Raw genomic sequence first — 13473 nt, 5'->3', positions numbered from 1 at the left:
TCAGCTCTTTAGCTCTAATCAGTAGATCTTCCAAACTCCGCAACATTTGAGTAGTCTGAGATCTAATGTAATTATCAGTAACTCCTGGAATCTTAGCTGAATGTTGCTTAACCCAACAACAAAGCAAACAGTGCCAAGTGCTTTATAAGTGAATGAAAAAGGATTAGCTATTTGACCTATTTAAGGAAGGAGGGGGGGTACTCACTAAATTGCAACAACTAAATTATTTTAAAAATATCTTGAATCATCTTCTAATAAAGATTGTGACCCAAGTTTCTCAACATTAAAAGTCAGAGAAAAACCTTGGTACAATACAAGCCTTAAATGCTTTCTCCAGACTGATGCATGTGTTCATCAACTTTTTGGGCAACCACAAATGATCTTTTTAATCTTCAAAGGAACTATCAACGGCTAGTAATTTATTATATAGATTTGTTAAAACAAATGTACTGAGGAACATTTCTCTGGTTCATATACAAATGATTTCAAACACAGATTAACTCATGAAAATTTGTTTACTCAAACTGATTTTAAGCCTTTTGAAGTACCAGTGTATGAATTAGTTCTGACTGGAGCAGTAGATGAAAAATTAAGTATGAGGTTAAACAAAAACAAAAACAAAGAAACCTTACTTTATGCTACAGGTAGACAACAGTAATCAGGATCACAGGGTGTCTGTGCTACTAAAATAGAGTATTGATTTCCTCCTGAAAGAATTTTAAACATAAAAGGATAATTAGTCTTTTTTAATGGAGTCAGCACTTAAAGAATTGCTTTCTAGTAGGGCTGTCAATTAATTGCAATTAACTCATATAATTAACTCAAATTAATCATGATTAATTGCACTGTTAAACAATGGCAATTGAAATTTTACATATTTTTGGATGTTTTCTACATTTTCAAATATCTTTCAATTACAACATAGAATACAAAGTGTACAGTGCTCACTTTATATCATTTTTATTACAAATATTTGCACTGTAAAAATGATAGTATTTTTCAATTCACCTCATACAAGTACTATAGTGCAATCTCTTGATCATGAAAATGCAACTTACAAATGTAGTTTGTTTTGTTTTTGAGTGCAGTTATGTAACACAAAAATGTAAAACTTTAGAGCCTACAAGTCCACTCAGTCCTACTTCTTGTTCAGCCAATCGCTAAGAGAAACAAGTTTGTTTACATTTATGGGAGATAATGCTGCCCACTTCTTAATTACAATGTCACCTGAAAGTGAGAACAGGCATTTCCATAGCACTGTTGTAGCTGGTGTCATAAGACATTTGTGTGCCAGGTGCACTAAAGATTCATAAACCTCTTCATGCTTCGGCCATCATTCCATAGGATATGCATCCATGCTGATGACACTCGTTTAATTTGTGACTGAACTCCTTGGGGGCAGAATTCAATGTCTCCTGCTGTTTTACCTGCATTCTGCCATATATTTAATGTTATAGCAGTCTCTGATGGTGACCCGAGCACATGTTGTTTGTTTTAAGAACACTTTCACTGCTAATTTGACAAAATGCAAAGAAGGCACCGATGTCAGATTTCTAAAGATAGCTACAGCACTCGACCCAAGATTTAAGAATCTGAAGTGCCTTCCAAAATCTGAGAGGGACAAGGTGGGGAGCATGCCCTCAGAAGTCTTAAAAGAGCAACACTCTGATGCAGAAACTACAGAACCCAAACCTCTAAAAAAGAAAAGCAATCTTCTATTGGTGGCATCTGACTCAGATGGTGCAAATGAACATGCGTCAGTCTGCACTGCTTTAGATCATAAGCAAGCAGAACCCGTCATCATCATGGAAACATGTCCTCTGAAATGGTGGTTGAAGCATAAAGGAACATATGAATCTTTAGCACATATGGTATGTAAATATCTTGCAACACTAACTACAACAGTTCTATGCAAACACCTGTTTTCAATTCAGGTGACATTGTAAACAAGAAGCAGGCAGCATTATCTTCTGCAAATGTAAACAAACTTGATTGGCTGAACAAGAAGTAGGACTGAGTAAACTTGTAGGCTCTAAAGCTTTACATTGTTTTATTTTTTAATGTAGGGTTTTTTGTATACAATTCTACATTTGTAAGTCCAGCTTTCATGATACAAGTACTGTAGTGCAATCTCTTTATCAGGTGAATTGAAAAATACTATTTATTTTGTTTTTTTTACAACGCAAATACTTGTAATCAAATAAAGTGAGCACTGTACACTTTGTATTCTGTGTTTAATTGCAATCAATTTGAAAATGTAGAAAACATCCACAATATTTAAAATTATATTGTATTGTTTAACCGTGCAATTAATTGCATGATTAATCACAATTTTTTAATTGCTTGACAGCCCTCCTTTCTAGACACAGAAAAGTTAATCTGTCTGGATCCAACCACGGTATTTCACTTTCATTAAATACTTACTATTTCTGATTATAAAGTTGAATTATTAGGAATATTATGGTATGATTGTGTCCAGACTCCTATTTTATACATCTGAAGTTTAAATTAGTGTTGAATTCATTTGACATGCATCTGGGGACAAAACTAGGAAAAGAGATCAACTATTTGAGCAATTTTTATATTAGCTGATGAGATTACAGTTACTTAAGAAGTTCAGGGTCAGGACTGGCCCTGTGGTTTAGCATCATCTGAGAATCTGAATTTGGGTGTTAAGTCCAGCCTCTAATTCTATGGCCCAGCAGAGGTTAGAAGCATTAAAGGAGACAACATTCTGAGTTCCTAGCCACAGGAGCAAATTGTGATACATACGAGAAATCCATTTGAGTGAACAGTGGCATTGATGCATTCCGGAATAGCTGTATCTAATCCTCGTTGGTTGATATCATGGGACCCTTGAGGGGAAAAATTAATAGAGATGGGGAAAAAACATTTCCTGAACTGGGACAAAGTCAAAACCCTCAATTTTCACAAAATAAAAGAAAGTCTGAAAAAAATCAAGTCAGATCAAAATGGTTTTTTAAAAAATATTTCAACATCCTATTTTGACTGTAATGGGCTTCAATTTTGAAACAATTTTTTCAGACAAGAGAACTGGCATTTTTCATTTAGAGAAAACATTGAAATGAAACATGAACAATTTCAAACTTCTTTAAAAAAAACAGAACCAAAATGTATGGAAACTGACCCTTTTCTGCAAAGAAATTCCTTTTCAACAAACTGGTGTTGTTTGTAAAAGAAAAAATAAGATTTCCAGCCAGCTCTAGAAGCCAGCTGAGGAAATGGGGAAGATTCCAGAGAACCAGTTAACTCATAACAGAATTATCTTTCACTATGGATGAGATTATCCATCAAGAATACATCAAGAATTTTGGATTTAAATAAAATCCCCATTTTTGTACCAGGGATGTTCTTTTGGGGAAAAGTTGGATATGAATAAAAATTGAGTTTCTCCTCTAAATCAGGGGACTCCAGACCGAATGTCCCCTCAGTCTCTTGCTACAGAGAATCCCGGCAGTTTAATGGAAATTGGTAACATTCACTGTGCATGTGCAAAGGAGGTTTTTTTTTTTTGTTTTTTTTTGCAGGCGACCTAGGTGACAATAGAACTGCTTCCAGGTCTGTGTGGAAGTGAATCTGATTAGCATCTGTGTGCAGGTAAAGCTATTCTGAGCACCAACGAAACTTTAGGTACAGTCACAACTGGGACTTAGACCTACGTTACTGGAATGCTAACATACGATTGAAAGCCTCGCATCTGGAAGGTATGGATGCAATTGTATTTATGAAATCCAATGTGGTTTCCCTGTCCTCCCCTCCCTGTACACTGCCTATATTTTATGATCAGAAATGGGAGAAAATTTTCTGTTAAACAAGGAAAGGAGCTCTGTGTGCAAAACCAGTTAGGAATTTGTCTAATGGACTAATGACACTGGGGAGCTTAGGGGATGTGCATGCACCCACTAGGACAGATAGCTTCTGTTGCTTAGGGATTGTTGCAAAATGGGTCTTTCCCCAGGCCTGAATTTGATTTGCATGTAATTGGGCATTCTGTTAAGCAGAATTACTTCTCATCAGAAGCCTGTGTAAGTGACACAGCCCTTTTCCAGCTGAGGGCTGAGCAAACCATCTTTAATAAAATTAAGAATGGCCCTTAATCTTCATCAAAAACCAGAAATAAGCCATTCTGAAGTACAAACAATTGTTTTCATACACTCTTGGATGTTCTGGTAGATCTGTTTCAGATGAAGCCAAATTTAGGCTCCAAAAGCTCTCCGAGGAAGGCAGGGAGAATTTCCCATACTGTTACCAGTCATGTAAATATAGAATCTTAGGTTAATATACTGTGGGTCTCATTCCCCTCACTGAGGCCAGCATGTATTCAGAGTAACTCCACTGGAGTGAGTAAAGCTACACACCAGAGTAAGAGCAGTAGAGAAAGATAAACTGACCTTGTATCTAGTCTCAACCTTTATCTTTTGCTTAACTCCTGTCACCCATCCCTTCTGCTTGCTTCATTAGAATATAGGTGTTTTATGTGCTTGGTGACTGCCCAGAAAGATACAGCTACAGCCCCAAGCATCTGTTCTGGCTACACCACAGTGCAGCTATCTCCCTGAGCCTAGCCAACATGGAAATTATCCGCCCCAATTGCTCTCACAGCAGACTCGCCAGCTAGGTCTCAGCAGTGAGCAAAGTCTAGAAGAAAACTGAGGCAGAACTATGAAGAATTCTATATACTTCACTTGACATGAGGGTGAGGCAAGCCCAGCAGGTAGCCAGATGAAAATGGAACTTTTCTTCCTTGCTGCTATTTAAGAGCCATTTATTAAATGAAAGAAATTAAGAATAAAAATAAAACAGCTGAAAGAAACCCATAATAGGTCATTGGGAGGTAATAAATCTCACACACACAGTGCTTCCAGCTGCCAACAAAATGGAAATTCATGTTTAGATTTATATGAAAACACTAATTAACCACAGTAGGCACAGTTAATGTTTATGCAATCCACCTGTAATGCACTCTTACTGCGGTAGGTCGTTACCGTATCAACTTTATTAGGCCTCAAGCAGCGCTTATTTTGAATGATTTATTTTTCTTGCCTGGATGAGAATGAGCATTGGCCGGATGCAACTCCTGCTGCACTGTGGGGGTGAGGCTGTTTAAAAGCTGATAGAGAAATTTCATTAATACTGTTTCCTCTGTGTGCTTGTCTGTAAGACATTAGGTCATTATGCAAAAAAAAAATGCCATCTCAATTGTGGCAGTCCTCTAAGGAAGAGCAAGCCGGGAAATATCTTGCTTTCAATGAAAATAAAGGCAAAACTAAGGAGCTTTGACCAGATTCTTACCTGGTGTAAGTCAGCATTGCTCCCAACATCTTGCTCCTACAGCCATACAATTGAACATTTAGCAACGTTTCATGCTTGAGAAAGATTTGTGCCATGGTTCTCATCAGCACTTGACAACATCAGTATCTTTGAGTATTTCATGCCCTGGTTTCAGACCTGCCAGTATTTGCAATTGTACTCATCAGCTCCAATGTACATTTTATTTCATACTGCTGAGTTAACCCTCCTGTTCTGTTCAGATGCAAAGAGTGTTTTTATGTAATGGTGGGGTGGGGGAAGGGTCCTGTTGTATCTTGGTCCTTCAGTTGTTTACTTTCATTGGCCCCATTTGAGTAACTTCCCCTCTGATTATGTTGACCGTTAGAATTATGATTATGGCAGCAGTATCTTAGTTAGGTCCACAGGCATGGTGTTTACAAGGGATATTTACTGTGTGTTACTAGATGAAGAGATCAGTCAACTGTCCTTGTACAGCAGCTATGTAATGGTCTTGTCTTGTTAATAAATCCTTTCATACATACTACTGCACCCTTTTAGATAGAATATGCCTTTTATGAAAGATCAGCATTTTCTGTGAAATCTTAATACTTTTTATGAGAAGTTTCATTTGGTTAAAAAACAAACAATTTTCTGTCAAAAAACAGTTTCAGTGGATAATTTTTCCACCAGCCCTAGCTGAGAATCCGTATGTGGGAATCTGTAACAGGGTAACAACACTGGAGAGAAAAATCAAGCCCAAACTAGCTGTTCACTTAAACCTCCGATTCCAGACAGCTTCCCCATTCAGGACAGCTCTTAACTTTACCTGCTTGAAGTCAAACGGTTGTCAGCTTGAGCTTAAGTGCTTTCCTGAATTGGGCCCTTAGTCCCAATTCAGTTGCTCTCGATTCTGATGCCTTTGGATGTTAGCTCAAGAGCAGAGCCAGGCTCAGCTATTATCCTCTATCAAAGTGTTTCCCAAACTTGAGATGCCGCTTGTGCAGGGAAAGCCCCTGGTGAGCGGGGCCAGTTTGTTTACCTGCCATGTCCGCAGGTCTGACCAATCACACTGCTCTACAGCCAAAATGCTTCTGAAATAAATGTAGTCCAACTTTACTAATTCTGGATCACTGAGAACGAAAATGATGCTTAAAATTGTTGATTGGCTCTAGTTTTCAAGATATGCTATTGGGTCAGTATATACGACCCTTGACTTGGGAATGGCGGAGGATAAGTGAGTTATAAAGGGAAGGGATCTCAGTTTAAACCAGAAATGACTAAAATACATCTTTGACTGGATCTATGAATAAATCTATGACTGGGTTTGGACAGTACTTGCTTTTTAGGCAAAACAATGAATGATGCAATCTGAAGCTGGTCATACATGATATGAATTGTGTCATACATGATATGAATTGCATCATGTTATTCCTAGAAGTCATGGATGATGCAATCATAACGAAGCTTACATCACTCTGCTGAACAAATTGCCCTATATCAGCTCTAGAAATCATACAGTGTCGTGCTCTCTTATTTGTCAGTGTTTGATTTTGCAAAGGGACACATTTCTGTTTAGCCAAAGTGAGCAGAGATGCCTCGTACTTGTGTGAACAGTGCAGATAACTTCTGCTATGTTTGTGGTGAAGTGACTTTTGCATTACAAAAGCGCAGTATAACCAGTATGGTTAAGAAAGCCTATCACTTTTCTTTTGGCTGCAAAATTGGAGATCAGGACAAGAGGTGGGCCCCACACATATGCTGCAACACTTGTGCAACAAATCTTGGCCAGTGGTTGAACAGGAAAAGGAAATCTATGCCTTTTGTAGTGCCAATGATTTGGAGAGAGCCAACAGATCATACCAGCAATTGTTACTTCTCCATGGTGCCTCCAGTTGGGAAAGGTGAGTCAAAGAAGAAAAAGTGGACTGCGCATTATCCAAACATTCCATCAGCTATACGCCCAGTACCCCACGGAGAAGGACTGCCGGTTCCTGATGCATCAGAATCATTCTCACTTGAGTCAGACGAGGAAGAGGAAGAGAATGAAACTTCTGGTCCTGAACCATCAATGTCACAGGACCCACATTTTCTCCCATCCTCCTCCTCTGAACCACACCTCATAACACAAGGTGAACTGAATGACCTTGTCAGGGATTTGGAACTACCCAAGAGTAAGGCAGAGCTGTTGGGCTCCAGACTACAGCAGTGGAATCTCCTGGCAGGCTATCAGGGCAAATGGAGCCCATCAATGCTTGCAGACTATTGCTGGACAGTGACAAGAGATGCTCCATTTAATGAATCCAAGAGACAAGCCAAGAAGCGCCGAGTAGACACTGACTAGGACTAAACTATGTACATAAAAGTTTTTTGCCTTTTGTTTCATAATAAATTTTATTTATATAACCCTTTTGCTGGTTTTTAAAGTGTTACATAAACAGGACAGGTGAAATATTATCATGTAAAGCAACCATAAACACATGAAAAGACCTAGGTTTACAATTTATGATTAAAACTCTACTATCTACACAATATACATAGACATAAAATGCAAAAACTTAAATATCTTAGAAACAGTAGCCAATCAGTTGTTTTAACTGTCATTTGAATTCAGCACATCAAAATACATAATAAATAGCACATTTTATCTCTGAAGCAGACGACTTCTCAAAAATTGTAGACCAGTGTCATGGCTCCCACTAGCCACGGTTCGCTGCTCCAGGAATGGGAGCTGCTGGAAGCGGTGGCTAGTATGTCCCTTGGCCCATGCAACTCCCATTGGCCTGGAGCAGCGAACCATGGCCAGTGGGAGCTGCGATCAGCTGGACCTGCTGACACGGCAGGTAAACAAACTGGCCTAGCCCACCAGGGACTTTCCCTACACAAGCAGCATCCCAAGTTTGGGAAACACTGCTCTATCACCACTAATACAACCTTGGAAAGTCTGAATAGCACAGCTCTGAAACTATTGTCCCACACCAGATTTCTGGAGCATGAAGGTGATAAGGCTCCATACCTCAGAACATTTCGCTGTGGCTTGGTCTACATTAGAAAGTTTTACCAGTAAAATGTTACTGCTATCTCCACAGGCTTGCCTGCATCCATACTCAGACCTGAGTCCTGCAAACAAAAGCCTGAACTTTTGCTTGCAAAATTAAAACAGTCTTCAGATGGTATGATTCTACTGGCAGGATGCCTGTGTGGACACAGAAGTACCTGTATGGACAAATACAGTCCTCCAGCAACAAACCCACAATGCAACAGTCCCTGCAGCAATGTCCTCTCTAGTCAAAGTTTTTAACTCTGCTGCCCCACAGTCACAATGACTGAAATCTGCCCCCCTGTAAAGCATGTTCTGGAAATACCTCTTCACCCGCCTGCAACCTTTACAACCACAACTGTACAAGCTTGGCTCCAGCTGAATCGCGTGCTGCTTCCCGGTCCAGCAAAGAAGTGCTAGCGTTCCTTGGCCTGTCGTGGGAAAGCGCTGTGAAGGCACAGCTGTGGAATTCCTACAGGAACAAAGATCTAGCTCTTGATATTGCAAAGAAGATGCAGAAGCTGGGTTACAACATGGACAAGAACCAATGCTGGGCAAAGAGGAAGAAGCTGTAGCAGGTTTACCAGGAGCAAAGGAGGACAACAGAAAGTCGAGCACTGCTCCCAACAGCTGCCACTATTATAAGGGGTTTGATGCCACACTGAAACAGGATTGCACCCTGGACCTGTAGGCTGAGGAGAAGCTGAATGAGGAGAGGGATGTGGAATATGCAGGCCCAACCAAGAACCAGTGGCTCTTGGAGACCCAGCTGAACCCAAAGAGAGAACTCAACACTGGGAAAGGGGCCTAAGGTCAGTGTAATTTACTGCCCCCCAGTAATGCACAACATACATTCTTCAGAGCTCTTGAAACTTCAGTCTCCTCCCTTTTTCCTCCCCCTCTCTCAAAATGGCAGCGGACTCTGCAGGGAACAAAGGAATTCTGTTTTAAAGTAGCTGGTTTATTTTAAGAGCATGAACTGGCAGTAACAGGCAAAACTGACAGAAAGAAAACAGGAAAAAGCCATACTTTTGCCAATACTTTTGCTGCCATTCAACGTACACATGCTTGTCAGTTACCAAATCATATACACAGCCATAGGGAAGAAAAAAACCCAATTGCATTGATTGTAAGCTACATGCAAACCAATAAGTGATAATTCAAACTACATGATTTTGCAGAAAATGCTTTGTAAACTGGATGCAGGTTTTCAAGTCCAGAACACATTACCTGCAGGCTGTGATTAGATGCATGAAAGTGGTAGAAATAGTGTGTCGTTAAGTGGTGGGGAGCTGGCTTGGACTGGCTTACATTGCTATCTGGCAGTCATAGGGGCCCTCTGCCCCTGGTGGAGGTGCCCGTTTATCTGTGCCTGCACAGCTTTCTGGCCCTCTGGGACAATTTCACTGAACTTTTCATGCAAGTAGAATGTGATTTTATTGCTCAGACATGTCAAGGCAGAGCAGCCTAGTTTCTCCTGCCAGAGTAGGGCACCTTCCCTGCCACCCTGTACAGACCTCTCAGGGGAGCATTGCTGCAAAGAGGCTGTCAGTACGAAAAGCCCCAGGCAACCATGTCCCTTTCATTCAGAGCCAACAGACAATATGGAGGACTGCTTTGAATACATCTACACTGACCTGCACCTTGTACTTTCTTTTTTAATAGCAGCCAAATGTGAATGCATCCTGCCAAAATGGCTGTGTTGGCAGGAGTATTCTGGCAGAAATTTCGGCGGTAAAACTTTTGAATGTAAGCAGGGCCTGTTTGTAGACATACTTCACTGCATTAGTGTCTGGTTCCCATGCAAACCACCCTTTGATGTCGCTTATTCTAGCTCCAGTTTCTTTCCTCCAGTTGAAGTGTGTTTGAATGTTACTGAACAATAAGGAACTGCTTATGGCTAATCAATGACTAGCTCCAAAGTTGCAGATGTTTAAAGAATGAATCTGTGTTCTTGTTCTTTTCCAGCAGAGGCCCTCACCTCCTTCACCCAGCAGCCTGACAAAGGGTGGATGTCAAGGGAAATCTCTCTCACCGCTCATTCTGTAAGTCGAGTCAGTTTCCCGATCCTTTAGGGTCCCAGTGTAAATCAATTGCGTTAAGATAGAGAGAATTTGCTGGCTACAGAAACTGGCCAGCAAACACTGTTCTGTGCTCAAGCCCACACATTTAGATAATGAGGATGGAGAGTCTCTGAGATGATATAGTGCATCAACCACACCATTCTGAGCAGCATGGCTGGTGATGAACCTTGAGTTTAAAAGTCACAGTGCCTCCCTGGAAAGCATGAAATTGCCAGTAACTCCTAAAATTGCTGCAGCTGAAGGAGGAAATGTCTAGGAAAAAATGTTTGTGTTTTTACTATTTTTCCTTTTGTTTGCTTTGCACTAGTGACAGCACTGTGACTACAGGCAGTTCCCCTAACAGTTGTTTGGGTCTTTTACAGAGTAACAGTGAAGAGTAAACTATTTTAAAAACAGGAGGCTGTAGGGGCAGGTGTGGCAATTGGATTTTTTTTTTAACAGCAAACAGAGGATTAGATTTCAAGTTGATGATGCCCCTTTAACACTGTTTTCCTTGTAAAACAATAAAAACAGCCACTCTTGACTAGCCTTTCAGGAACAAACACTAAAGAGCTAAATTAACAAACATGGACATCGCCACAGAAGAGCTAGACCTGGGTTCTATTTCCTGCTTTGCCTTCTGTCCCATAACATTTCCAGCCTCTCTTACCCACCAGGGTGCAATCCTGCCCATTGAAGTCAATGGGAGTTTTGTCATTGACAACAAAATCCTATTTTCCCCATGCTTTGTGATGCATCTCAATGATCCTGCTGTTTTGACAGCATGGTTGTTTTGCAGGTGTACAATGATGGTAGCAGTAAGCACAAACCTGGACAAGGAGAGATGCAAACAATGGAGGCCCCAACACCAGAGCCTGCGTACATTGATGTGGACAAAGGACTAACATTAGGATGTTTCGTCGTCCTTTGCCTTTTCTTGATTGTGATGATTATTCGCTGTGCAAAAGTCATCATGGACCCTTACAGCGCCATCCCAACTTCCACATGGGAGGAACAGCACCTGGATGACTGAAAGGAACACTGCTGGAAGCTTTCAGAGCACAACCTGGATGGCCTTTTCATTCAGAGAAGGTGAATGTATATTAAACAGAGATACAGAGTGGTGCAAATACAGCGTATTGGTTACATTTTCTTGCACAGCAGGTTGTAGACATCGTTGTGTCCCTATCTGATGGTACAGCCTATTTCCGGTATAACCTTCACATATTAACAAGAGAAATTATGATTGTAACCTGAATAGCACAAAAGCTTTCTAGGCAATAAGGCTCCCTTAAATCTTCTAATATAAACCTCAACTTGGCATTCTTTTTCCTTAAGGAATATTTTTCTTTATTGTTTCCAATAAATAAGAGGATGGATAGCTATCAGTACTTGGAAAAGCAATAAGGGCATTTGATCTTTCTTTGACAACAGGTTGTTTACAATATGTTTGTCAGTTATTTTTGTGTGGTTCTTAAGGCTATGAAAATCCCACACCTTATAGGTGTGCAAAGTCTAAGGCTATGAAAAATGCCACACCTTATTGGTGTGCAAAGTCTCCTGGGAATTTCTGCCCCTGGGATGGCAATGAATGTAAGTACTAAAAAGGCACATACGGTGGAGTAGAGAGGTGCGCACAAACTTATTCTTGGCTAACTGAGTTCTAGGCACACACTTTCCCCTGCAGTATTGTGGAAATGTACTTCCAAGGGTCAGGATTATGAAATACACAAAACTTGTTATGATTTTCAAATGAGCAGATGTACAATTGCTCCCCTCTTTTATTGACAGTTGTTAAGACTCAGCCTTGCTCCTACCCATCTGGGTTGCACAAGATTAAAGGAACAAAGGCAAGAGAAGAACAGACATAACTCAGAACTAACTACTCTAGATAAGATGGGGTTATATTTTTCTTCTGGTCAGTAAGAAAGAAGAGTATTTAGCAACAACTTATAACATGCATTCTGCTGTGGCGAAATTAAGTACCTTTAATAGAAGAAATTTTCACAAAATTGTAATATAAATATCTTCCCTATTTCCCACCCTTAACCATTCACTAATTATTGCAGATAAGGAGCGGAAAGGGATTCAAAGAGCACCCAGACTATATTGTGCAACTTTGAGGTTTGTAGGGAAAGGAATTCCCTCTGAAAAATAAATCCTAGGTTCTTTATTCCCTGAAGACTTTCAGTCTTGTCTCTGTTGCAAAAATTCACCCACAGCTGCCTTCCTGCAGTGACTACAAGTGACTACAAGTGACTCACACACAGAGGTGGGTATTTAGCTATTTGCCCCTTATATTTCCAACTCCGTTACCATGCTGCCAGGTGTCTTTCCCCGATAAGGTTGCCTCTATGTGGTACGGTGCATTGTATAGGAAGGGGATATCCAATGGTTGGAGCAAGGAATTAGGAATCAAGGTTCCTTGGTTTCAGTTCTCAGCTCTGTCCCAGATTTGTTACATGACCAGACAAGTTACTTCATTTCTCTGTGCCTCACTTTACTCATCCGTAAACTAAGCCACAGTAATATTTCCCTGCCTCCCATTGTGCTCTGAAGCTTAATCAAGATCAGCAGAGCACTTGGAGATCCATAAATAAGAAGCACTGCATATAGATACAAAGTATTAATGTATTGTTATTACTTGTGAAGTTGGAATAAAGGGAGTGGTTGAGACTAATTATAGGATAGGTTAAATTCCCCCCATTTCAGAGGAACCCCATAAGGTGCTCTGCACCATTTAGTGCCTGCCTTAAGGACCAGATTCTGCTGTTCTTAGTCCTGGTTGTTAGCACTTTGCTCCATTTATCATCCCATTGGTTTCAGAGAGATTCTTTGTGGAGTAAGATGCTATTCCATATGATTAAGGGCATCCAAATCTGGCTCTAAGAGGTGTGGAGAGCATTGTGTAGAACTTCTGCACTGGCTTGAATTTCACCCTCATTTCATTTCCAGTGTTCATTTGGGAGAAAGGAGTTTACTATAAATGCTAGGACCTACCTGGATAGTGCAGCTCTCTACCCAGCTACCTGACCTGGTTGAATTACCCATTGCCACTAATTTAGCTGAGAAGTTTAGCTC

The 13473-nt window shown here is 40.4% G+C and overlaps 1 protein-coding gene across 1 annotated transcript; it reads left to right on the top strand.

Moving 5' to 3' along the window:
- Positions 1-3675: 3675 nt before the first annotated feature.
- CTXND1 (cortexin domain containing 1) lies at positions 3676-11453 on the top strand. Its single transcript, XM_030578240.1, has 3 exons — positions 3676-3725; positions 10298-10374; positions 11192-11453. Exons 2-3 carry the CDS (start codon positions 10342-10344, stop codon positions 11423-11425), a joined length of 267 nt encoding a protein of 88 aa, XP_030434100.1. The 5' UTR covers positions 3676-3725; positions 10298-10341; the 3' UTR covers positions 11426-11453.
- Positions 11454-13473: the final 2020 nt, after the last annotated feature.

The sequence above is a fragment of the Gopherus evgoodei genome, chromosome 10 (genome assembly GCF_007399415.2).
Source record: "Gopherus evgoodei ecotype Sinaloan lineage chromosome 10, rGopEvg1_v1.p, whole genome shotgun sequence".
NCBI classification, from domain to species: domain Eukaryota; kingdom Metazoa; phylum Chordata; order Testudines; family Testudinidae; genus Gopherus; species Gopherus evgoodei.
Note: the sequence above shows the minus strand (reverse complement) of the source record. Positions and strands in the feature narration are given on the sequence as shown.